The sequence below is a fragment of the Contarinia nasturtii genome, unplaced genomic scaffold (assembly GCF_009176525.2).
Source record: "Contarinia nasturtii isolate CC-2019 unplaced genomic scaffold, AAFC_CNas_1.1 Cnas_scaffold_78, whole genome shotgun sequence".
NCBI classification, from domain to species: domain Eukaryota; kingdom Metazoa; phylum Arthropoda; class Insecta; order Diptera; family Cecidomyiidae; genus Contarinia; species Contarinia nasturtii.
Genome location: NW_022197436.1, coordinates 2,250,422 through 2,275,925, shown reverse-complemented (window position 1 = coordinate 2,275,925; position 25,504 = coordinate 2,250,422). Strand labels below are relative to the sequence as shown.

The window sequence follows — 25,504 nt, the reverse complement described above, 5'->3', positions numbered from 1 at the left end:
AGAATGTATTTATGATGATATTGCAGTGTATTCATATACGAAATACGTTTGACAGTACCCAAGCAGACCCAAACAATAATAAACAAAACAAAATATTCGGTGTAATAATTTATTGTATCGATATTAAATGATTTGTCACCATTTTTGTTGCTGTTTTGCAATATTTTTTTACATGCGATTTTTAATATATTAAATATACGTCAAAACATGTATTTCATTTCAATAAGTAAACGTTAAAAAGAAAGTCAAAACGTTGAATTATGAAAAATATATATAAAAGACATGCGGATGTCTATATTTCGATTTTCGTGTGTTGGTTTGCCTACTTTTTTTCTTTCGTTTTTTTTCTTTTGATTTTTTTTAAATAAAAAATATAACACATGTAAGCTTGACACTTTCATCAAATACAATAAAATTATTCACAAATATTAAATAATAAATATATATATATATATATATGTATAAATAATAGATTCATTTCCTTGCTATATATCAAGTTGATCAATATCATTGTGGAATGATAATGTACGGTTCTATTGTGAATTGTTCTCGTGTCATATTAAATCATTTATTTAAAAAAAAAATTGCGTATTATTTTTGTTTCATCATTTTCTGTTTTTCGTTTTGGTTCTGCGTTTCTATGTTTCCAATTGATCAAGGTTAGTGTAGAATTAATATGGTTAAATTTATATAATATATTTCTAAAGTAGTAAGCTATCTTCGGCCTTTTTCGATGTTGAATTTTTTTTTGGTGCTTGACTATTCGAATCATTGTTTGCAATATTTGGTAAATTATCAGCGGCAGCAGCACGTTCAGCTAAAAATCTCTCAAATTCGGTACTGGTCAAACTATCCTCGGGACCTTTTTCATTTGCATCCTGTTTAGGGTTTTTCGGGAATTGGCATTTAATAACAATATTGACATAATTTCACCACACTTCAAAATACTTACGGCACTCTTCAACCAAGCTGCCATTTCATCGAGCTCATTTTCACTGGCATTCTAAAAGAAATGAAAACATCTTCCGTTAATATTTTTTGCTGGACTTTTTACATATGGAGCATTTTTTATGAAGAAAATGAACAGAATTTTTTTTTCTTCAAAAAACAGATCGTTCAACCAAGAATAACAAAAGAATACAAACTGAAATGCAGTTGTGTGTTTTATCTTTCTTGTTTCTCGACTCCAAATAGAAAAATTATAACGAAAATCCATAGCATACTACTTATATAGTATACTTACAGCCATGCTAACCATTTCGGATTTTTTGGCGCCTTTCGAAGGTGTACCACTATAAAATAAATAATATTTTTTTGTTAATGAATGTGATTGAATTTGTTTCTTATTGTGTGTCCAGCTTACGTCTTAGCATCATTTCTCGATTGCGCCAGCATATCGAATTCATCGACATCCTTGCTGCCTGATTGAGCTGTAACATTATTAATTTGTGATAGTTGTGAGCTTGCCATTCCACCAACAGCTGTTAATTTTTCAAGAAGAAAATAAATTGTGAACAGTTTTTTAATGACGAGAAAACAAAATTGTGGAATAAAAAACGTACATAATCCCGAAAATTTGTTGGAAATTTTATCATTGGATTCGCCTGAATCCTCCAAATCGATCAACGAATCCTTATCTCTACCATCTAAAATTGACGAAATTTTCATTTAATGCTCAATATCATTATTAAAGTAAAAAAAAGTCTATGTACCACTGGTAGCACGCAATGCGGCTCCAAGTATAGCTGATGGTGTCGATGAATTTTTCGGGTCACGATTCTTTTCATAGCGTTGGTATCGCAAAAATAAATTATTTAGTTCATCGTTTAGTCGCAATAATTCAGCGGTTATTTCATCGTGTGTGACACGGCCGATTAGATCGACTATTCGGCTCTGCATTTCACTGGAAAATCAAAACCGAAATGGAAATTTTAATTAACAAATCAAAGTGAGTACGCATCGAAAAATTTACCTGCAAGTTTGACCTAAATCGGCGAGAAGCTTGTAATCAGTTGGATCTTCTTGTCCCGGTTTAAGTGCAGTCAACATTTCGCCAAAAATGGCCATGTTCATTGAGACAATTTCAAGTTCCGACTGTAATTTGGTAATTTGTTCGGGTGAAAGTATAACCGGCCCAGTTGGAATGGTAACAGCTGGCACTGTGGCTTGTGTTACATCTGGCTGATTCTTTGGAGATGCCGATAAAACAATCGGTGGTGATGCACTCTCTGGCACACTCTATATACATGAAGAAATACATTGGATTTATTGTGCTCTTGTATAAAAACTAAAAAAAAAATGTGTCAAAAATTACCCGTTGTGGTGTGTAGATGGGTGCCATTGCATCCAAATCGGCAACAGGAAATTCAATGCCTTTACTCTTCAGCTCTTGATATACTTGAACGACACCATTCAAATCCGGTTGTGATCGAAATGCATCGGCCCAAATTTGTATCAAATTCAATACCTTCTCCTGCACAACGGCCGGTGGATCATTTTTTGGTCCAATTAATTTCACCAAATCTTGTATGAATTCTTTGTTTGCGACAAGCACATGAAATGCTTTGCCACAATTTTTAACGCATGTTTCGAGTACCGTTAATGTATACATGATTACTGTATAATTTTTACCGGCATTTTGTGATAATCGCTTGCGTATAGCTTTCATTGCATCACGTGCCGCATCCGATGATTCGTTTATCATATCGCAAATTTCCATGTTGAGCGCCCAATTTTCGGAGGCAAGTGATGCGTCCGTCGCATGTTCTATATTTTCAATTCAAATGGAACAAAAAAAAAACACGAGTAAATAATGGTTTACTCCAATTTACTACTTCAACCATTTAATGACCAGACGTAACACAAAACAAATTGATGGCATGAACTGAATACAACAATAAGAATTTTCTTTTTTTTTCATTATATTCATTTGAAAGTTTAAACGATGGAAAATCAATACTCCGATGAAGCAGCACAAAAAACAAAACACAGTCCGCCATATGACAAAGAAAGGTGATGCATATTTCATAGACATTTGGCGGAACGGAGAATATTCATCTAATATGATATCGATAGCGATATCGATTCTTTGAAATTTAATCTACAGAGGTAAATAAAACGTCTTTTATCTGATTCACATGGATCGATTTTCGAGCAATGTAAACACTAAATTAATATTTATATAAAGACACAAACATCCTTGTAACGACCTGTAACTTGATATTTTTTTAAATCCAGAAATAAATATAAACAAATACAAAGTGACGAACTTTGGATTCTTCGAGGGAATGACTAATTTTATAGTGAAATTTTGTTTACTGATGTTTATGTACAATTGTACACACATGACACACATTTACGACTTTTATGGTTTGTTTCTTTTTATTGTATGAACGTATTGTAATCATTATTCGTCTAATTTTCGGTGTTTTTCAAAAAGATAAAAAAAAAACCTTAAACCCATTCGACTAGATACCAATTTGTTACGCTGAGATAATTATGTGATTAACCAGATCACGATTATTTTGAAAATATTATACATTCAAACGTAAATCGTTAATAATGATATCTTTTATTTTGTTGCAAGTAATGATTTTTTTCGCATATGATTTCTTTCAGCGATTTCAATAACAAATCGTTTTGAAGAGAATTTCATATTGTAGTAGCTGTAACAAAATAAAAATAAAAACAATCGTTCACCTCAACGATTCATGTGTGATATAGAAAGAGCAAGAGATGTTGTGGGTGATGTAGCACATCAAAATAGCTGTGTAATTTCCACGCCATTGTGGTTGAAATTGAAATTGATTAAATTAAATCACTTCAACGTGAAATGTTGTATTTTTTCCTCTCCGATGCACATAGAGTTTCGGCTCAAAGACTCAAAGAGCAACATTTGTTTGAGCAAGAACTAACAAAAATTGTTTACCCAAAAATAGGCCCAGTGGAATTTTTTCACTCGAATAGCAAACTTTTCAAATAAAAATGTCATTAAAATTGTTTGTTTTTCGCCATGGAATCAAATCAGATTCCAATAAGATCATTTTGAATATAGTACGTCCATTGCTTTGAGTATGTCATAAAGTACTATATCAAAGTGTGAGTATACATGTAATTTCTGCATCATCATAATCATTACGCGAATAATGAATGTGAAAACCAGGAGTGAAAATGCAACACAGACAGACGTTGAGTATATCACGTGAATAAAAAAAAAACACCCACAGCAACCCCACAATATTTAGGCGTCAATTTTCTATTTTAACACAGTCATTTTTTCTCTTCTCTTCATAAAAGATATTAGAAATTTTTCAGCCAAAACAGAAGTATCTGGAAATAAATACCGATTTCTACCGATTGAGTTAAAGTGAAACCAGAAAAAAATATACAGAGAGATGGAAGTGTGATGGAAAAAAGAGAAAATAACCTGAGCAAATGGAATAAATAGATAAACCGATTTAATTTGGCATATGTAAATACGGCGTACCCGTATATATGACGGTGCTGTTATTGTTTTTGTTTCTCGTTTTATTGTGTCATATGTGGCACTTGTTAGCCCGTTTCTTATAATTAATATTGTATGATGTGAATGATTACCAGCACGGTAAATATATTATATTTCACCACAAATTGGTTAATTTTCCGACTCCATAATGTAACACATAGTGATTTGTTTTTGAGAAGAGAAAAAAAAACTGGTATACGTAAATTGCATGTATCGATTGTCGATGAATGTGTCACTACCGCGAGTAGTAATCATTTAAATTATATGAGAAATATGGATAAATAAATTACCAATACGCTGTCCAATTGGTGTAGAAAATACATTGCCGGCCAACGAGCTAACATTGAAGAATGATGACATCTTTCTTTCTTATTTTGTATGAAATCTTTTGAAAAAATTACTTATCGGAATCAGTTCTATGGATTTTGTTATTTTCTTTTTTTTATTTTTGTTGCACTTGGTTCTTTAAACTAAATAAAACACATCAATATCACCCGAAAACGCAAAAAAAATATATATAATAGAACAGACGCGTAAACAATTTTAAAACGTTATAGATTTCTTTTACACAAATTTACACATTGATTTTGATTAGACGAAATACGGATAATTTTTTTTAATGAATGTTGTTTTGTTTCTTGTTGTGTGTTTTTTTTTCTTCTCTCTATTCTTCTTTTCTGTTCGTTACTCTGTTTGCGTTTTGATATACTATATACGCTTCACCCTGGCCTTTCTACTTTGTGTGTACTGCTTTGCAGTAGCTTATGATGACTTTCGAGACAAATGTTATTCTCAATCTGTCAAAATATTATACGACGATAATAGTCACCCAAACCCATGTATGACGACGCTCTATATGGTTCTGCGTAAATAAATTAATACATACATGGATTGGTGTGCGTTTGTGATTTTGTTTATATGTATTTGTGGCTGGGTTAAATAAACACTCACATTTTATATATACCAGAATGAAGTAAATCCATTCTTTTCAATTGAAATTTGCGCTAACATATTTTCATTATTATTATGTTTTTCAGAAAGAGATTTCGAATGGAATTCATCATTTTCAAATGAGAAAAACGAAATAAATGTGATAAAAGTTCATTGAAAATGCTAGAATTGCGAATATTTGCTAAATATTTAAACAAACCGATTGAAATGAAGTACTAGATGTGGTGAATTGATTTTATTTATTTGATCTATACCTATAAAAGCGAAATTATGTCTGTTTGTTTGTTCCGCTCAAACGCCTCAACCGATCCGGATAAAAGTGATACCGTTGGAAAGGTCTCGGCCTGACTGTGGACATAAGTACATCATGGTCCACCATCGTGGTCTAACACGGCCATTATCGTCAAAAAACCGTATTTTTACCGTTATTTTACCTGTATTTTATAGTTTTTGTTGCCAAAATATGAGAATGGACCGTGGTAAAACGTGTTAACCGTGATGGCCAGCCATGATGGACCGTGGCAAATGGTTTAAAATGACATTTTTTGGCGAATTAAGCGAATTAAGCGATTTTAACTCCATTTAACACGGTTATTGAGGTCAGAAATCATGGTACATCGTGGTCTAACACAATTTAATACGGTTACTGATATCGGAAATCATGCTTCATCGTAGTCTAACATCATTTAACACCGTCGGACATCATGGTCTAACACCATATAACACAGTTATTGAGGTCGGACATGATGGTACATCGTAGTCTGAAACCATTTAACATGGTAAAAAATGTCAAAACATGATTTAACACGGTTCAGTTCACGAGTCGGCAATCATGGTTAAAACCGTTAAAACATGATTTAACACGGTTCACGAGGTCGGGCATCACGGTAAAAATGTTCATGTAATATCCATTTCAATTTTTTGCGACAAAATTTGAGTTTATGACATGTTCATAAAAAAGAATTTCTACGGATTTTTTTTTAATTTGGTACAACCCAAACATTGGATTGTTTTTGGTGGTTTTTTTTATTTGTACGGGAGTACATTATCAATTATCGAACTGCATTATAAGCACAAGAGTGCGTCACAAAAATTTATTTTTGTTCATTGAATCTTTCCATAATACATGATTAAAAAAAAAAGAAATTTCAACGAATTTGTCCATTTTATCAATGATTTTGTCCAATTTTGTTTGCGGTTCCAACGAAATTTTAATGCTTGTGTCGATTTTTCTCTGCATTGGTATAACTCTTCGATTCTTGTTTCGATGCTCGATGTTCGATTTAAAAAGTGTGCTATCTTCAATAAACATAAAGCAATAAACTTATAGAAACGTAGTACTAGATTGATGTGGTGAATTGATTTCATTGTTGTCATCGGTCGCCATGTTTTGGAATGTTCAAATGTTCATTCTGTCAAAAAATTAAATCGAACATTGACGAAAAAAAAAATCGTCTCTGTCACTGTGTGTGCATGTTCTGTCGCACTAGAACCCGAGCTTTACTATTTCATTGATTTGTGAATTAAAGAAATCTTCGGTTATCAACAAAACATACTAAAATGGCATGTACTGCAAGTAAAACTCCATTTTTGAGAGCAATTGCTGTAAGTATTTACAAAAAAAACCATGAAATCCAATTCATATGGGTATTTTCTTTATGTTCATTTCATAACCCATGTCAATGATTTTGTGCGATCGTTTTGTGTTATGTAAGCACCTGCAAAATTCATCATCGTATTGAGATCTCATTTTTTTCATACTATTTATCTTTGAAATTATATTGAATTCGTACACTTGAACGTTTTTTTTTTATTTCATTTAATTAAAATGATGATTTTTCAGACTCGTGGTTTTGCCGCTCAAGCCAGCCCAAAGGTTGCCAGCGCAAAAGTGAATGAATTGCAAGTAACGACATTACCAAATCAAACTATTGTTGCATCGATTGATGGAAATTCACCGCTATCTCATGTTTCGATCGCTTATCGGTATGGATTTCTTTACATTTTTGTGTTAAATCAATGAGTTTTTTTCGTACAAAGACCAATTGATATGTTATTTCACTCAATTTTCGAATTTTAGTGCTGGATCTCGCAATGAATCCTACGAAAAACAAGGTACAACACACGTACTTCGTGCTGGTGCCGCTCTCTCAAATGCGAATAGTACCGGATTTGGCGTGATTGTAAATGTTAAAGCAACCGGTGGTGATCTTAGTGTTTTATCGGATCGTGAATCAATTGCATATAACGTTGAATTGAAACGTGACGAATTACCAACTGGATTGAAATACTTGCAAGATGTAGCCACAAAACAATCGTTCCGACCATGGGAACTTAAAGATTCCGTTTACCGTATTAAGGATGATTTGGCCCGCGTACCATCCGTTGCACGTGCCGTTGATTTATTGCATCAAGCCGCATTTTATCGTGGTCTTGGCAATTCGGTATTCTGTGCAAAACGTAATGTTGGCAAACTTTCACCTGAAGATTTACACAGTTTCGTTTCGAATTATTTGACCGCTGACCGGGCTGTCGTTGTTGGTGTTGGTGTTGACCATGAATTACTCTGTGGTTATTCCAAACAATTGCAATTGGAGGGTAAAAGTTCACCAAATACACCATCAAAATACAATGCTAGCCAATTGAGAGTTGATAAATCCGGTGATTTGGCTACCGTTGCCATTGCAACACAAGGTGCATCGCTTGCAAATCAAAAGGAGGCCATCGCATTTGCTGTTCTTCGTAATGTTGCCGGATGCGGACCAATTGTTCCATACGGTTCACCATCAGCCGCATTAGATAAAGTTGTCGATGCAGCACTTCAAAAGCCATACCAATTCAATACATTGAATGTTTCATATTCAGACAATGGTTTGTTCGGTTTTGTTTTGCAAGCAAATGCCAGCGAAGTTGGTAAAGTAAGTATCTTATCATAAAGGTGGTGTTTTTCATTAAATTTTACATTTAAAAAAAAATTATTTTAGGCCGTTGATGCTGCTGTGAAAGCTCTTAAGTCTGGTTCAGTTTCACAAGGCGACGTTGATCGTGCCAAGGCACAATTGAAAGTCAACATTTTTGAACAATTGGGAACATCAACCGGTCGCTTCGAAGATCTTGTTGCACAAGCTGTTCGTGGTGAAATTTCCGGCAAATCAGAACTTATTGCTGCCGTTGATGCCATTTCAGTTGCAGATGTTAATGCCGTAAGTAAACACACACTTGTGATGCGATAAAATTGTAAAAAAAATGAGAAAATCATGTCCCTTGAAATTATTATTTTTTCTTTAATTTCAGGCGGCGAAAAAAGTTGCATCAGGAAAATGGTCAATTGGTGCTGTAGGTAATTTAGCAAATGTTCCACATGTTAACGACTTGAACTAAGAAGTAATTTAAAAAAATGGGCAATTATTAAGTGAATATTCTTCGATCATTGTCATCTGAATTCAAAATAAAACACACACTACCACACCGAAATAATAACGAGATATAAATAAATAAATAAACAAATTGTGAAAATGAATTGTATCTGTATAAAGTATACCAAAAAGTTTTTGGCAAAATATAGATGGAAATGATGTGAAAATATGATTCAAAAATAAAAAAAAAACACTAAAAAATACATGTTGGTTTGTGTTTCATTTTCACCGCTGTAAAAACTCGCGTCAGTAAGAAAAACAAGAGCAAATTTATAGTTTATAGTTTTGGTATTTTAATATTTACATAAAAAATCTTTCAATAAACATATGGCCATTTAAGTGCTAACAATGAATCAAAACTTAATGGATACGAACATTATTTTTTGCCGAAATTACATATTTATAAAATGGCAACTATAATATTTACAACTAACAAAATGATGATCAAAAACCAATAACATTTGGTTGATTCCTTTTGAATTGCTTCACCCACGTTTCGGGTTGTACCGGCCATTCTAGAATTTGTATTATCCATTGTGCTTACGAGATTATCGATAATTCCTGAAATTATTAGAAAATTAATTTTCTGTAAAACTGAGAGTTAAAACCATTGATAAAACATACCATTTTGTTCGTCAAATTCATCGCCAATACGAAGCGCTAGGTTTTTTTGCCGTGATATCACTTTCGAAAGGGCGTCAAGACCTTCATTTTGATCGTCGAGTATTCGGGTTTGTTGTTTGCGTAGATCATCAACGGATGGTTCACGACCACTTGAACTGGTTGGTTGATTTCGAAAACCATCAAGAGGTTGGTCATCATCATCGTCATCGTCAAATTGGCTCTGCCAGTAGCTCGGTTTTTCAGTTCCCAGCAATTGATTTCGGTCGGAGTTGGCATTGCCCACATTCATAAATTGTGATTGCAAATGAACATATTGTGATTGTAAGGTTTCAACTTGACGTTGACGTCGTTCTGCCTCTTGTGTAGTTCTAAAAAAATGGTTTCCAAATCAAATCAAATAAAGTTTTGCATATCCTATAAATTATCAATGATGTTGAATATATTTACATGGCTGAATGTGATATTGTTTTGTTAAGCTGATCCAAATTTGTTGTAAATTGTTTTAAATTAAATCGAATACCACTCGAAATTTTCGAGTATTCAGTGGATAAACGAGATGGTTGTTGATTGCGCAAAACAATCTGTGATTGAATATCTCGGCTTAATCGTTCACATGCAGCATATTCCGTAATCCTGAAAAATATTCAAAATAATTATTTTTCTTTTTCACGTCTGACAGATCACAAAACAAACAATAATAATAAATATTTTTTATTGCAATTTGAGATTATAATTTTTCATTACCATGTATCTATATCAACCAGAGCCATTCTATTGAATATTTATGTCTATTAACTTTGGTAAGTGAAAAAATTAAAAATTGAAAACATTAATAAAAACAATTCGCAAAAATTAAATGATACTCTAGCATATGTATCAACTTGAATGCATATAAATGATTCTGGGCAGTAAAAAGGTAAAAATGAGAAATGTCAATTGAAAAAAAATTCAACACATGTTCCTAGTGGTGAGTTTATTTCATTTATATTTGATTATGTGATTATTGCGCAATCGGGAGAAAGAATAAAAAAAAATCGAAAATAATTCAATTTTGATAAAAGTTGAAATAAAATAAACTGTCATATTTTCCAAACATTTCGTATATTTCATCGAAATGCAAATGAAAGTACTAGAATCGTTTTTTCGCTCACTGGCTTATTTTCACCATAGAAAAAATTCAACTAACCATATATATCGTAAGCATAATAATTGCGATTTTTGTGTTCATATTTATGTGTGTTTGTGTCGATTGTTGAGCATTTTTTTAGCATTTCGCTAAAGACGTATATATGATTCGTCCGTCAATCTTGCAAAGTACAATTTTTTTCCCTATCGTCAGAGTTTTGTTTTCTTAGTAGTCGCTTAAGTTCTTTTTTTATTGTAAATTTGACATTCCAAAAACTTTGATTTGTAAACTGAAAATATGCAAAACAGTGAACGAAATTGTGTTTGATTGCAAATTGAAATCAAATTTGGTGGAAAATTGTAAAGACAATTTTATTAAGAGAATATATATTATATATTAAACATATGTGCTGTATTTCGTTCAACATGAACTCGATGAGATTTTGAGCTGAAATACTTTGTATTTAGTGTGCGTGTATAATGAATAAGACAAAAGAAAATTGATACAGAAACAATAAAATAAAACCCAAGAGTTTAAAAAAAAAGTAAGAAGCAAAAGTTAGCTTAATGATACGGTGATCGTGTGAGTGATGGGCCAACATTTTTAAATCAAATTAATCGAAAGACAAATTTTAATTTCATATGAAATTCGAACAAAAACCATACGCTAGTTCACATTTGGTTGGCCGATTTATATATCTACGATTGTTAAATATGTTTTGTCCATCAAAATTTTGAAGGAATTTTTTTTCTATGCAACGCTATTCACTCCGGACAATATTTTCTCCAGAGTTGAAATTATTTTGGAAGCGACAAACACATCATTGTATATCGAACCATATAGCTGTTTAGTATTTAAAAAAGGTAAAATAAGACGAGTCAATTCATCGAATCAGTGCTTAGGTCATTTCATCGTTATTTTGTCTGTTTCCAGTTCATTTTTTTGTGTTTTTGTGTATGTGTGTGTGAAACGTCATTGAAGACCAAATAATATTTTTGTGTTGGTGTGCGTGTTCGTGTGAACAAAATAAAATTGCTTACAGATGGTCTCGAATAAAACTAACATAATATACTTTGATGTGATTTCTAACTATCTTAAGACAAATGTGAAATGTTAATCTTTTTACTTTTGCATTTCAATTTCGCAATGATATCTCTCCAAATGTATATCCAATATACACACTCATTCTGTTTAATGTGATTGTTGTTGTCGTCGTCCCCGTCGTCATAGTTGATATTGTTATTTTAATGGTTTTGTGAATGTCTTTTTTTTTGCTTATAAAAGAAAAATTAAATGTATGGACTGACCATGACATTATTATGACCGTCCACTTTGATTGAGAAAGAGAAGGATTTTTATGTTGATGAAAGAACGAATACCTTTCGAACCATATTGATGCTGATTGATCTATTTTATTTTGCGACAATTAAACATAAATTTGATCTAATATTATGAAATGTACATTTTATGCATATAGTGTCTGCTTAAATTTTAATTTGTTCGTCGACTGTAGATGCCTCTCTTCCTTTCACTCTTTTACTAAATCAATAAATGATGCAGTTTTTTCAAATAATGGCATATTGAAAAGTGTTTCCAATCACAAATTTGATAATACAAAAAAGAAAAACGCTTTTCGCGGCTTTCATCAAGAATTGAATCATATTTAATCAAAAATGATAAAATGGTAATGAACCATTCACACTTAGTGGAACATACACACACAACCCCTTGCGAAATATTGTGACAGAAAAAAACATCCTGTGTGTCCATCGCAAACAACCAACGACATGCATGTCAATTTTTTTTCGCTAGTTTATCATGTTTTTTCATTTGTATTTTTTTTTTTTTTTTTTTGTTGTGTGGGTATTTGATTTTTTTTCCATATTTTCCGCATTATTTGAAAGCCACTCCATCCATTAGACTTCATTCATATATTCAAACCATATGGAAATAATACCGTTGCCATCACCGCTACTATCACCGACATAACATAGCGCTACATATTACGACCAAACAAAATCGCTTTTAGCTAAATTAATGCATTCGTTTAATTAGATTTTATACGCCGAACTTCTCGGAAAAACGTGATGTGCATTTGCCATAATTTTCATATGATATCTATCCATATCTATCTATACCAGGAATCTATGTTACAAGCGTGTATGTTTGAGTATGTATGTGTGTAATTGTGGATTTTACCACTTTAACGCGGCTAATTGTTTCTTATGTTAATTACTAATGTGTATTGTTGTTTTTTTTTATTGGAATTTTACAGGTAAAATAAACAGCGAAAAAAAAAACAAGAGAATTGGAAAAGCAAAAATAAATTGATCGAGATTGACATTATAAATAGTGAAAAAAAGAGTGTATATGTGTGTGTGTGAATTTGAAGTGAACGAAGATAAATAATGTCTGGACCAGCTCCAGAAATAAATTTCACATCAACAACCTCAACCACCTTACCACCAACACAATCAATGGCTAGTGTAACGACTGAAAATCCACATAACCCATTGGTACCAGGCTTGAGCCATGTCGGTGACGGTTATTTTTTACAATCAAAAACCGCCCAAGGTCTAGCTGGCATTTGTGTATGGGTCGCATTGTTCCTCACATGTCAACAGGTAAGACAGACAATTCATTTTTGTTTTTTTTTTATGCAAACAAGCGGCAACCAAACAAACAAATCAATCATTCATCGGCATATTTCCATGGTAAAAAAGACACAACGCAACACTTTTCAGATATTTAATTTTCTATCGACTTAAACGACGACATACAAAGTCAACATTTACTACGCTAAGATAGCCTTTTCAATCGTCAGAAGATAAGATAATGAGTGAAACGTTTGACGGTTTTTTTCTTTCGGACAAACCTGCCACGATACATTTCAGTATTGCGATTAAAATTGTGAATCATTTGAATTTGATAAAAAATATGAAAACGACGAAATATGATATTCTCCAATAAGATTGATTAACACGGCATAGTCTCAATCAATCTACACTAATTGATGCAAACTATGTTCATTTGAATAATAAATGCACGAAATTCTCATTTGTTTTTGTTCCTTGAACATAATAATGATAACTGATTATATTTCGCATTGTTAAAAACATGCTATATTTTTTGATTGCGTTTATAAAGTAGCAATTTTTTTGATTATTCTTTTTTTCAGTGTTTCATATATCGCTATCAGTATCCGTAAGATAACTGAGAGGGATATATTCAGCCAGATATGACACTGTCTAAATTAGACATTGGAGATGGTAAGCGTGTCTAATGCAATTTTGACACTCATATCTGGCTGAATATATCCCTCTCAGTTATCTTACGGATACTGATAGCGATATATGAAACACTGCTTTTTTTATTCACTTGATATTTCAAAGCGTTTCATGATAAGCCGTAATGACGCATCACTTATTAAAAAGTGAACTCAATATTTTTCAATTTGTTTTTTTTTTTTTTGCCAACATAAAATCATTTCAGAGAAAAGCTTCTTTCGCTGATGCCTTTGATATAGTCGATTTTAAATGAGAAACGACAGTGAAGTGGCAAGCAATTTATAACTACAAAAGCTAAATGCATTTGAAAGAAAAACCACTCACTTTCAACGCCTTGTTCCGATCTTGTGCCATTTGGTCATCACCAGACATTTGTGCAATGCGAAATAACAATGATAATCTATTTGAAGCCGATGATCCAATTATTATATTATTTTTAGAAGAAGTGTGCATGCTCTATTAGAGCGAAAATATCTTTTTTTGTTGTTTTTGTTTCTAATATTTTTTTTTTTCATTTTATTTATACTTTTCAAACTCATAACAAATTTTAAAAAAAAAACCTACACACACAAACACCAGATTGTATTGTGCTGTGTGAATATTTGGTGCATCACGTTGTTGATATTTCCATATATCCATCGAAAAGTAGAATAAAATGAAAAGAAATTATTTGATTGCAAGTTGTGTGTCAAATTGCATTTGTCGCCTTTTGCTAAAACGTCAATTCAATCGACGAGAAAGAAAACAATTCAATTAATTATCTGCCGCACCTTTAATCGCTCAAATCATAAGATTTGCTATCTAATTACAACGTTCGACATTAAAAATATTCGCAGCTGTACTCACTTCCATTAAATTCATTAAACTTCAATTGGATTTAAGCGTATTTCAAATATATCGAGAGCAAATACAAAAACAAATACCATTATCAATAAGAGTTCTATGCCATATAAAGCTGTCGATGGCCAATATGAAAAAAAAAAATGCGGAAGAAAGTTTCAACAATTTATTCATCACACATGAAAATCGTGTCGATAGTTAATTGAACGTAAAAGCGTTGAATAGAGAAAAAAAAAGTTCGCACAAAGAAACACACTTTCGGCCGAATCGACGATAAAGACATGAGAGAAGAAAGAAAATGAAGAGCTGTGAAGGTTTTTTTATATTATGTATAGCGAAAATTATTTGTAGTTGAGTTTTACTTTATAATCTTCAAATAATGGTGTTTCAATCTGTTGATGGTTCAGGTCATGGCAATTAATTTAACACGCATTATACACATTATCCGATAGAATTGGGTGCGCAATTGTCGAATAGATAGATGACATAATACACACACGATGGGAATTATCAAGATACAGTTCATTTTAACCCTCAATGGATTCAAAAGGACGCAGAAAAAAAATCAATAAAAATAAATCTACTCGATCGATTTACTTCGTTAATCAAATTGGAACTCAAATAAATATTACACAAATTGTAAAATAACGTCATTCAACAAAAAAAAAAAGAAAATCGCAATTTTAAGAGACATGGTCTATGGGCAAATTTCTGAGAACAGAGAAAATGGTAAACAAGCTCTCGTTGTCAAAACGATTAGAATTTCTTGGAATTACTTCGAAATGTTTTTTTCCGGTAAAAAAGCTATATAACAGTTTCAGTTTCAGTTACACCAAAGAGAGTAATATAAAGAAGAAGTAAACTTTTGAAACAATAACCGAAGTGAGATAATTGCGAGTAAAAAATCGTAATCTCCTTACACAGTTTCAATCGCCATAATGGTAGAATATCAGTTACGAATGAATCTTTCAGTTACTTTTAGCGGTTCAGTCACTTTCTCAACGCTCTGACTAAGAACTAACTGAAATCAATATTTTTATATATAAAAGTCAAGAAATTCATAATAATGTAGTGAATATTGCCGAACTGAAAAATGTTCCACATGAGACAACACTCATGTGGATTGGACTGTAATATCAAAAATTGAAATTCGTAAGGGACTCTCTGTTGGATTTATTTATTTTATGTAAAGAAACAATTATGTTTACCGATCAATAATTTATTGGTGTAACAATCGTTTATAGTAGAGAATTCCATAATGATCTGCATTTATCTCTCTCATAGCTACTTGTAACTTAACATTAATGTAATATTTACATTGTTCACATGTCGACCATTTTGCAACTATTTATTTATCGAACGTGGAAATATTTGCGTTGACGGTAATATGCGTGATATCACATAACGAGCTACACCAAGTCACTTAATATAAAGAATTTAAAGAAGAAATTACATAAAACACACCGACCATCATTAATTTATAAGAGTTATGGTGAGTGAAGAAAACAAGATTGGATACAAAGACACTGCAACCGTATGTTCAGCAACATTCATAAACAAATGCGGACAAAATCAATTCCTTTAGCCAGGCCTTTAACATGATGTGATTTCTTATACATTTCATGCGCATATTTTAAACAGAGAAAACCTTGATAAAATTATCTTTCTTAACTGGTTTTATGATGTTAACATAGCCAATAGCAAGGCCACTACAGTTCCCACGTATGTACGTAACATTAAACGTATAAACAAAAACAGTTGTTGCATTTTATCCATTAAAAATGTGAATCATGAATCTTTCTATCTCTTTCTTGCCATTGAATGTAAATGCATCAAACTATTTAAATTAAAAAAAAATTTTTAGTTTAAGTAAAAGTACTTGTTTAGATTTCACACTAATTTGATGTAAATGATCTTTTCTAGATTTATCAACATTTGAGATGGTACACAAATCCACAAGAGCAACGTTGGATTGTCCGGATATTGTTTATTGTACCGATTTATGCGACATATTCATGGATCAGTCTATTATTTTTCAATTCGGATAGTGTATACATTTACTTTTTCACAGTTCGTGATTGTTATGAAGGTTAGTATGCAGCATTTTCTTATGCAATTTTTGTCAACCGCCTTATTGTTACAACAAAATGAAATCAATCATCCCTTTTTTTTCGTTGCAGCTTTCGTGATATATAACTTTTTATCTCTCTGTTATGAGTATTTGGGCGGTGAGGGAAATATTATGTCCGAAATTCGTGGCAAACCAATAAAATCATCATGTCTTTATGGGACATGTTGCTTAGCAGGTAACCATTTTCTTTCAATTTCTTTCTCCATTTTTGCTTTTTAATCAATAATAATCAATTTTTTTTTTCTTAAGGCAAAACTTATACGATCGGATTCTTACGATTTTGCAAACAAGCCACGCTGCAATTTTGCTTGGTCAAACCATTGGTTGCATTTATCATAATATTCCTTCAAGCATCTGGTCACTATCATGATGGCGACTGGAGGTATATATTGAATATTCCTTTCTTTTCTCTACCGAATTTTTTAATCTTCTAACATTTTCGTTTTCTTTCGGTACATTTTCGAATAATATAGCGTGGATGGCGGTTACATCTACATTACAATGCTGTATAATATTTCAGTATCGTTAGCTTTGTATGGCCTCTACCTATTTTATTTTGCTACCAGAGATTTATTGACGCCATTCGAACCAGTACTTAAATTCTGTACTGTAAAATCGGTGATATTTTTATCGTTTTGGCAAGGTATTGTATACACACACCCACGAACCCACGACTCATTTAAATCTATTCAATTAAATTGACGTTGATTTTCCGTTAGGTGTGGGCTTAGCTATATTGGAAAAAGCCGGTGCCATTTCGGCAATTGTGGACGAAAAGGGTACAACAACCGCTTTGCCTGGTTCCGTATCAGCTGGCTATCAAAATTTCTTCATTTGCGTGGAAATGTTATTCGCTGCAATCGCGTTACGTTATGCATTTCCATATCAGGTAAAAATTTTGATCAACAAAAATCATATTGTTCTTTTAATTCGAACATTTGAAAATTTGTGTAGGTTTATGCACAGGGTGGCATGACTGATGTACATGGTCGTTCAGTCACAATGCAATCTATTTCCAGTAGCCTAAAGGTAAATAAAAAACACACTGACAAATAAACAGAATCAAATTTTTAAATCTTTCGATATGCATATACAATTTAGGAAACGATGAACCCAAAAGACATCATGACAGATGCCATTCATAATTTCCATCCGCAATATCAACAATACACTCAATACAGTTCTGGTAAGTGTGATTGCACTTTATTTTCACTTCGATTGACGCTTGATTAACCGTTGCTTTTTTGGTCCAGAGAAATTTAACAATATGTGCATGTTGTTTGTTTAACTATGCATTCGTAATAACAATCATACTAATCCTCATTCTTCACTATTCCTTCATTTTTTGTTTTAACCCATTTTCCAACAAAAAAAATAATTATTTGTGTAATGGTCGTTTGTGAATTGTGATTAAATTTGAGAAAAAATTGGTATTGGTATATGTTAGAATTTCAGTTATACAATCGTCACTCATCTTAAAGTTTGGCCTTTCGAATAAATAGATTTTAATTTTGTCATCTTTATGTAAATGATTAGTTTCGTAAATTTTTCGATTTAAAATAGTCACAAACCAGAATAGCCTTAACACTGATTTTTTACTATCTTTAAGCCAGTGATTTGGCAATTTATTAAAATAGTTATAAATATAGTTATCTATCTGGTGATAATGTAATACAGTATAATATAGTCACTATTATAATTATTTTTCAAACAAAATGCACCTACCACCAGGTGTGATGTTTCATTTTGCCAATCCGGTCGCATTTGATCATACGGTCGAAGCACATGTCAATCTACTAGTATCTACTGTGTGTGTACATGTGTACAACCTATTTTGCTTTCTTCGTATAAACTTTTGGCACATTCAAAACTCACGTAATCTCACTTTGCATAAATACTCATATCACGATGTGTTACGCACATGTATTTGTGTTGACTAGAAATGGCACGCATTTCATTTTAATAAAACAAACAAATAAATAAAAACAAATGTTAATAAATTAAATTGTTATATTAACAAGTGATTTTTCCCTTTTTTTCGTTAGCTGTAAAATGGCCTGCATAAAAAACGAAACTGAACTTTTATTTTCTTTTGCGCAATGACCAAACATCATATCCTCAATATGAAGAATGTTTGACTCCTTTTTTTCTTCTTTTTTCTTCTTTATTTTGGAACGCAATTTTTTAAACAAAATAACAACAAGAATATTGTAATTAGTTTTCATTTGGTTTTATATTTAATTTTTTTCGGTAGAAAACCGAATGTTTTTATTATGTTGAAACATTTGATTCAAATACATTTTAATGGGTGACACCCCCCGTTAAAAAAAAAAAACGAATAAATGTTATGAGTTAATCAGATGACGGGATTTTTTTCTTCTGCGACAACAGTAAAGCACACCAACACACACAGTAATATAAGTGTAGTTTAAATTTGAACACAGTTCTTTTGCGCCTTAGAGTTCGACTAAATGGTGAACACATATTCTATTAAAATATATTTACCACAGAGATTAAGTTTATCTTTCTGAAAATGACGCTTCTATTTCCGTGCGAATACCACAACACATATGAACGTTTATAACACAAATCATAGCTTCTGAAGTTCACAATCCAAATCTCTGATTTAAAATGAACAATTTTGGGCTAGCCTCAAAAAAAGTAAATACCTTCCAAGACAAGTCTGTGTGGTGTAACCTTCGTTCACTGAAAAAGTGAAGACTTGAAATAAATAACCGGAACTTCTGGTCAGAAGCTATGGTGCTGGTAGAAAAATGTGTTCCATATATTTGATTTTTTGGGCTCTAACGAGTGTCATTTTTACAATCTCAATCTCAAACTAAGTAGAAAAATGTCAAATGTTGTTTTTGGTGAACATTTTATCATTTTATAATACTTCTGATTTTGATATAAACTTTATTCTTTTTGAACTTTATTTTTCTTTTTAAAAATTAATTTGTTCAGAAGACATTTTCAAGCTTCTTAGTCTGAGATTATAGAACGTCACTACGAAGACTCAATAAAAAGTGTAGAAGTGACACTTGAATAAGAAGTGTAAGAAACATATGTATCGAAATGAATTAAAAGCGTTGTTTTCAGTAATTTAAATCATTTTCTTAGGCTTTATTGATAAAGAAAAACAAACCAGCATTTAACACATATACTTTCAATTGGTTATGGGTTTCTAGGCCATTTTTATCCTCGCTTTCTCACCCTTTACATTTAAGAAGTTAGCTTATAAGTTGCTAAAGGATTAGCGTGGTGTTTGTAAATGTTGAAAAAAAGAAGAAATTTAATCTAAACCGTATCTAACGAAGTCATCGAAGCTTCTTTATTTTGTTTTTCGTTGATTGTTTTTAACAAAGAATTCCACCTCCGAAACAATTTACATTGTTGAATTTTCTTTGTGATTTTTTGTTTGATTTCTCTTCTTTTTTTTGTTTATTCCCTACAGAAGTGACATCGTCTCAACAGTATGAGAAGCTTTGAAAAACTTAAAAAAGATTTAAAAACAAAAATTTATAAAAAGAAAAAGCCTTACGATTATTCTTAATTTTTTTCTAAATATGAATAAATAGACATATTATAACTTTTTATTTATTTAATTTTTTTTTTTCGATAAAAAAAGTTGACATCAAAAAAATGAAACAAAAAAAATGCTGTGAATCAAATCTGTGCAGTGACACTGCAAATAGAAAAAACTGAATATTAGTAACATGAAAGCTATGTTGCAATTTAGTACGGAAATTCTATTCTCTATGAACTACCACTTTTACAAAGCTGAGTTTGAACTGGTTTTATCTAGACATGACTTGTCTGTAATACACATGATTCATAGTTTTTTAACTAGTGTCCCGGTTTCACCAATCATACCTTTGAATCCTTTCGTCATTCATCGATTTTTCGTTTTTCTGCACCCGTTCTGGATTACCATATCAAATATTTTTTGGCCTGTCGATGTTTTGTACAACATTTTTGGATCGGAATAATGGTGCAACAAAAACTGTTTCATACTTCTTAGAAATCAATCATGAAAAATTCAAGGGAAAAAAATGAGATTGATCGATTTGATAGTATCTTCTCCCGTCATACAAAAACACCTAATTTATTCGCAATGCTTATTTGTTCACGAGAACATTCGAATGTAGTGAAAGGACTAACCACTAGTAATTGGAAAGTATACGCTTATTACATAGAATGTAGCGCCAAGTATACGTGAACTTTATTTTTTTATCATTTTGGGCAGTAATCTCATCGCTTCTTTAATCCTTTCGAAAAATAAAGGATCGTATAAAATATTTGAATGTTATTCATCGAAGCAAAAATTTCATTTAAAAGAATCTAGCCTCTACTAGAATTTTCGTACCAAATTGTTATAAATTATGTTGTATTAAAAATATGATGATTTTCTTATTTACTGTGTACATTAGGTAGTTAAAGTAAACATTCTGGTTCAATCAATGATATTCTTACTTATTATGGCATATTCCACTCCAAATGAAAATGAGACGTTTTTTCTCTTTTTCTCTCTTGATTTGCCGCGAATAGTATTCATACAGCGATTGAACGAGAAAAGCGATCAGACAAACGCAAATTGTTCAACGATTTATATATATATATATGTTTTATGGTTAAAAAAAATACAAATTGAGATAGCTTTTTTTTCATTGTCCCTACAATTCATTGTAAAGATATTTAAAAATGTATGTGTATATTTTGTACTTAAATTTAAATAATTACACAATATACACTCAACACAAGTAATTCCGCTACTTTTATTTAAAAAATGAATTTTTCTTCTCTTAAAATAAGAAAAAAAAAGAGAAAAACTCTCGTTAAATGCTTGCATCAAATATTTTTAATAAATATAAAAGTATGAAAAATCTGGAGATGAATTTATGGTAATAGAGTAAAGAAAAAAAAAGATTGTAAAGCAGTTATAACCGCACTTGTGATTGTTGTTTAAAACAGATTTTCATCGTAAAACTGTCTGAATATGTTCAGAATGTTGATGTTGGCTTATGCTTGATTTTTTTTTGTCATAAGAACATTTGGAAGAGTTAAATGTTCATAGTATATAACATATCATAGAAACGAACAGTAACTTGCATGAAAAATCACTTTGTGTGCCTTAATAAAAACAATGTTCATTTTCAATAAGAGTTATTATACGCTTCGGAATGTTCACATACATCGATCATATTTACGGTCGAGCATATTTGATTTTATTGAAAATGAACATTCAAATGTGTATACAATTTAAAATATTAAAATAAAATATAATACACAAGTTTCAACGGAAACTTAAGAACAGACACAATAAAACTGAGATATATGTATTGAAGTTCAAAAAAAAAATCGATTTGAAAGAATGCACCGATAATTAATAAATTTTTTTTAGATGAAATATAGCCAGTATTGGGCATTAAATCGATATTATTTGTTAATAACTATAGTATAACAACTGAAACAACCCCTTAAACAATCCAATATTATTCAATCGCCTAATCATCCGTTCCTTTCTTCACACCGACCAGAGAGAAATAAAATAAACAAGACAAATGATTGATTAAAAAAAAAAATGTTCAGAACTAAATAATATAATTAGTTGTATTTGATTGTGATTTATAAATGGAAATTAATTTTTATTTTGAGTGTTAAACATTTTGATCAGCAAATAAATTCCTTCTAAAATGGCACCGATGAAAAAAAAAACAACTGACAAAATACGGTTTCTATTATTTCTGTCTAATTCTTGTTTCGATGTGCGTGCCTATGTATTTGTGTCCTTAAATGTATTGTCATTCTTTGAATGCCATAAAATTAGAATGTATATCATGTAGATGCGTTTTATGTAGAAATCTCCCTAAGAAATGAAGGTAAGTAATTGCTATTTTTCTGGATTCAAACACCAAATTGGTATGCCTTGTTTGTTAAAACGATTAGCATGATTTTACTGGAAATTGGAACAATCATTTGAAATATTATTCTTTGAAATAATATAGAAATTTTTTGTTTGCATTTGTGAAAATTACCTGCTTCATAGTTTTATCAGCATTTATTTTTTCTGTGAATTTTCTAGTATACAACAATATTTTGAATGACGATCAATCCTTTATAACAAATATACATTTAAATCATATATTCCTATTCATTTTACAATCGCCAAATTTTCATGAATCGAATGAATAATGCTCAAGCGTATTTTGTTCGCACTATATTCTTCAGAAAATGTATTTTTTTTTGTTATTGTCAATTTTCATTTTTCAAAAGGTAACAAAAACAGTCGAGGAATCCGAGTATCTTCATATGATCCCGATGATCCAGCATCACAAACTGGTGCACAGCATACCGGCAATTCGGGTAGCGGTGCAGGTGGCGGTGGCTATGTAGCACCAAAAACATTGGGCAATCAAAGGAAATTTATGCCCGGCAGCCAGGGCAGTAGTCGGGTGTCAACAATAAGTCAAAACTACAACGAAAAAACGATGCTTCTCAGCAGTGACGACGAATACCAATAAAGATTTTTTTTAGAGTAGAAAATGAAATTAGCAGAACGATCAATTTAAAAAAATGACTAACCATAAAAGTTAAACAATATTTGGAATGAAAACAAAAAATAAACAAACAAATATCCAAAGAAATAAAACCAAAAAAACATTCATCGTGAAAAACCAAAATTACAATGAGTGTTCAAATTCATTTGTGTATTTTACAATTGTTGTGAAGAAAAAACTTAATCAAGCGACATATTTTCATATTTGTATCGATTTCAGTGCAAATGTTGCGCTTTCATGCATGTTCATTCATTACTGTGAAACACAACACACACACACATACCTTCATTTTATAATCACGCTATGCAGCCAGTCTTCGAAGAGCACAATTGAACTACGCCAAACAATAATACACACTTATAAAAAATTACACTAGTCCATTAACCGTAACAATAAATCATTTTGCATGGTTCAATTGAATATGTATGTAAAAACAAATCAGTAAAAGTAATTTTATCAGAAAACCAATGCCCATTAGTCTCACAATTAAAAAGAAGATAAAGAAAAAATATTATAAAAAATTAAAAAAAAAATTATGAAGAAATGAATTCACATTGCATGTAATTGACGCCATATTATTATTATTAACCAAGGTCTATTGCATAATGCGAATCAAATAATAATTTGCGAACAGGTAATATTTATTATATATTAAAAAAATTAAAATAACAAACCAAAAAAATTAAATTAATGAAATTTTGAAGATTTTAGGAGACTCTTAACGCAGTTCATATATGTATTTTTGTATAGCAATTTCTTCGTTTTTTATGTATATAAATTTAAGCGAGATTGTTCTTTCATTTCAAACATGACACTTTTTTACTGGGACTTTATTCGGTTTTTTTCTTATGCCACCACTTATATATATACTCACCACCATTGGGTAATATGAATTTGTTGTTTTTCAAATTCAGACTTGAATCGTTTAATGCCATTTGCAGATACCAAAAACAAGGATATAACAAGTAGACGTGAACATGATAATGAAGTGAACTCATATATGCTAAATCAATATGATAAATAACTAAAAATTTATTTTTTTTAGCAAGAATAAATTGATATGAACAAAAGCCAACTCCATTCTAAAATACTAAACGAACAAAAAAAAAAATAGTACTTGAATTGAAATTGAGATCAAATGTGTCAAAATATGCATATTTTGTTATATTTATTTAAAAAAAAATTGTTTTATTTATTAACAATTTATTTCATTAAGAGATTTTTTTTTTCTTCATTCGATTTTATGTAAATAAATGTTAAACAAAAGTGTATATCGCCGATTAAAATGAAACAATTTAAATTTAAATGTAGATAAAAAGAAATGAGATTAAGAGAAAATGGACGAGGAAAAAACCACAAGCGCCACAAAGCCAGTTTAAATTAATGTTCGGTTGAGATGAACGAATCAAGTGCGATCATAAGTAAAAACAACGGAATAAAGCATATTGATTAATATGTAATCGCATAACAAATCAAATTTCATTGTGAAATCAAAAAAAATGATAACATTCACGAAACAGAAATAATTTCCAGGTGAAAAATGGTGATTGCGGGTAAAGCAAATCTCGTGGTCTCGTCTTGTTTTCTCTTCGATTTCTTTTTTGTTTTGTTTTATTTTGGTAAACATTATACAGACTTCTTATAAGTAAAAAAAAACTTATTAAACAATCAGCCTTGAAATTATACGCTAAATCAATTAGCAACTCATTTACAGACGTGTTGATTAAAACACGCTAAAACCAATTCGAAACCAACAACATTAAAATAGTCTTCAAATTTAAACAAAATAAAAATCTATTTGTTGTAAATATATTCATAATATGCACAAACCAATAAATAAAGTAAACGGTTTAAAGATTATGTGAATCAAAATCCGTGTATAAATTCTAATAGAACCGAAATGAAAACACAACAATTTTAATAATAAAAACCAAAAGAATTATCATTGTGCTGAAACCTGAACAACACTTGTCATATTCAAAAGAGAGTTTTGTATTTCTACTTGTTTGAATTATTATTATTACTGCTCTTTTTTTTAAAAAAGGTAAGTATTTGAAGAATTCGTTGT

General features: G+C 31.0%; 4 protein-coding genes across 7 annotated transcripts; 2 read left to right on the top strand and 2 right to left on the bottom strand.

Moving 5' to 3' along the window:
- Window positions 1-127: 127 nt before the first annotated feature.
- Window positions 128-5,373, bottom strand: LOC116337443 (TOM1-like protein 2). 2 transcript variants are annotated; one of them, XM_031762021.1, is made up of 9 exons: window positions 4,795-5,373; window positions 2,315-2,766; window positions 1,973-2,238; window positions 1,713-1,903; window positions 1,563-1,646; window positions 1,364-1,481; window positions 1,244-1,292; window positions 953-1,003; window positions 128-878 (listed from the first exon to the last, which is right to left on the bottom strand). In XM_031762021.1, the coding sequence occupies exons 1-9, from the start codon at window positions 4,862-4,864 to the stop codon at window positions 702-704; spliced, it is 1,458 nt and encodes a 485-aa protein (XP_031617881.1). In that variant the 5' UTR covers window positions 4,865-5,373; the 3' UTR covers window positions 128-701. The 2 variants fall into 2 exon arrangements, with proteins under 2 accessions (XP_031617881.1, XP_031617890.1); XM_031762030.1 differs by having other exon boundaries at window positions 1,256-1,292; window positions 4,795-4,864.
- A 1,496-nt stretch (window positions 5,374-6,869) lies between these two features.
- LOC116336977 (cytochrome b-c1 complex subunit 2, mitochondrial) lies at window positions 6,870-8,845 on the top strand. The gene is made up of 5 exons (XM_031761233.1): window positions 6,870-7,060; window positions 7,299-7,441; window positions 7,536-8,373; window positions 8,440-8,658; window positions 8,750-8,845. The coding sequence occupies exons 1-5, from the start codon at window positions 7,016-7,018 to the stop codon at window positions 8,834-8,836; spliced, it is 1,332 nt and encodes a 443-aa protein (XP_031617093.1). The 5' UTR covers window positions 6,870-7,015; the 3' UTR covers window positions 8,837-8,845.
- A 295-nt stretch (window positions 8,846-9,140) lies between these two features.
- LOC116336983 (syntaxin-8) lies at window positions 9,141-10,387 on the bottom strand. The gene is made up of 4 exons (XM_031761247.1): window positions 10,240-10,387; window positions 9,943-10,128; window positions 9,496-9,863; window positions 9,141-9,432 (listed from the first exon to the last, which is right to left on the bottom strand). Exons 1-4 carry the CDS (start codon window positions 10,263-10,265, stop codon window positions 9,272-9,274), a joined length of 741 nt encoding a protein of 246 aa, XP_031617107.1. The 5' UTR covers window positions 10,266-10,387; the 3' UTR covers window positions 9,141-9,271.
- A 421-nt stretch (window positions 10,388-10,808) lies between these two features.
- On the top strand, window positions 10,809-23,479 carry LOC116352300 (transmembrane protein 184B). Of its 3 annotated transcripts, none has more exons than XM_031784789.1 (10): window positions 10,809-11,484; window positions 12,897-13,245; window positions 16,672-16,837; window positions 16,929-17,054; window positions 17,129-17,261; window positions 17,353-17,522; window positions 17,599-17,768; window positions 17,834-17,908; window positions 17,981-18,065; window positions 23,153-23,479. In XM_031784789.1, the coding sequence occupies exons 2-10, from the start codon at window positions 13,030-13,032 to the stop codon at window positions 23,398-23,400; spliced, it is 1,389 nt and encodes a 462-aa protein (XP_031640649.1). In that variant the 5' UTR covers window positions 10,809-11,484; window positions 12,897-13,029; the 3' UTR covers window positions 23,401-23,479. The 3 variants fall into 3 exon arrangements, with proteins under 3 accessions (XP_031640649.1, XP_031640660.1, XP_031640668.1); XM_031784800.1 differs by lacking the exon at window positions 23,153-23,479 and adding an exon at window positions 20,334-22,578 and having other exon boundaries at window positions 10,812-11,484; XM_031784808.1 differs by lacking the exon at window positions 23,153-23,479 and adding an exon at window positions 18,925-18,959 and having other exon boundaries at window positions 10,812-11,484.
- Window positions 23,480-25,504: the final 2,025 nt, after the last annotated feature.

What these genes read in the sequence shown, in the direction of transcription:
- LOC116352300 (XM_031784789.1), top strand. Translation starts at nt 13,030, where the DNA reads ATGTCTGGACCAGCTCCAGAAATAAATTTCACATCAACAACCTCAACC. An exon ending in AGTTCGTGATTGTTATGAAG is followed by an intron (nt 16,838 to 16,928) that starts GTTAGTATGCAG and finishes TTTTCGTTGCAG; the next exon opens with CTTTCGTGATATATAACTTT. An exon ending in ATTTTTATCGTTTTGGCAAG is followed by an intron (nt 17,523 to 17,598) that starts GTATTGTATACA and finishes ATTTTCCGTTAG; the next exon opens with GTGTGGGCTTAGCTATATTG.
- LOC116336977 (XM_031761233.1), top strand. Translation starts at nt 7,016, where the DNA reads ATGGCATGTACTGCAAGTAAAACTCCATTTTTGAGAGCAATTGCT. An exon ending in CATGTTTCGATCGCTTATCG is followed by an intron (nt 7,442 to 7,535) that starts GTATGGATTTCT and finishes TTCGAATTTTAG; the next exon opens with TGCTGGATCTCGCAATGAAT. An exon ending in ATGCCAGCGAAGTTGGTAAA is followed by an intron (nt 8,374 to 8,439) that starts GTAAGTATCTTA and finishes AAATTATTTTAG; the next exon opens with GCCGTTGATGCTGCTGTGAA.
- LOC116337443 (XM_031762021.1), bottom strand. Translation starts at nt 4,864, where the DNA reads ATGTCATCATTCTTCAATGTTAGCTCGTTGGCCGGCAATGTATTTTCT. An exon ending in CGCATTGCGTGCTACCAGTG is followed by an intron (nt 1,647 to 1,712) that starts GTACATAGACTT and finishes CGTCAATTTTAG; the next exon opens with ATGGTAGAGATAAGGATTCG. An exon ending in CAACAAATTTTCGGGATTAT is followed by an intron (nt 1,482 to 1,562) that starts GTACGTTTTTTA and finishes AAAAATTAACAG; the next exon opens with CTGTTGGTGGAATGGCAAGC.
- LOC116336983 (XM_031761247.1), bottom strand. Translation starts at nt 10,265, where the DNA reads ATGGCTCTGGTTGATATAGATACATG. An exon ending in ACAATATCACATTCAGCCAT is followed by an intron (nt 9,864 to 9,942) that starts GTAAATATATTC and finishes CCATTTTTTTAG; the next exon opens with AACTACACAAGAGGCAGAAC. An exon ending in TGAATTTGACGAACAAAATG is followed by an intron (nt 9,433 to 9,495) that starts GTATGTTTTATC and finishes TAATAATTTCAG; the next exon opens with GAATTATCGATAATCTCGTA.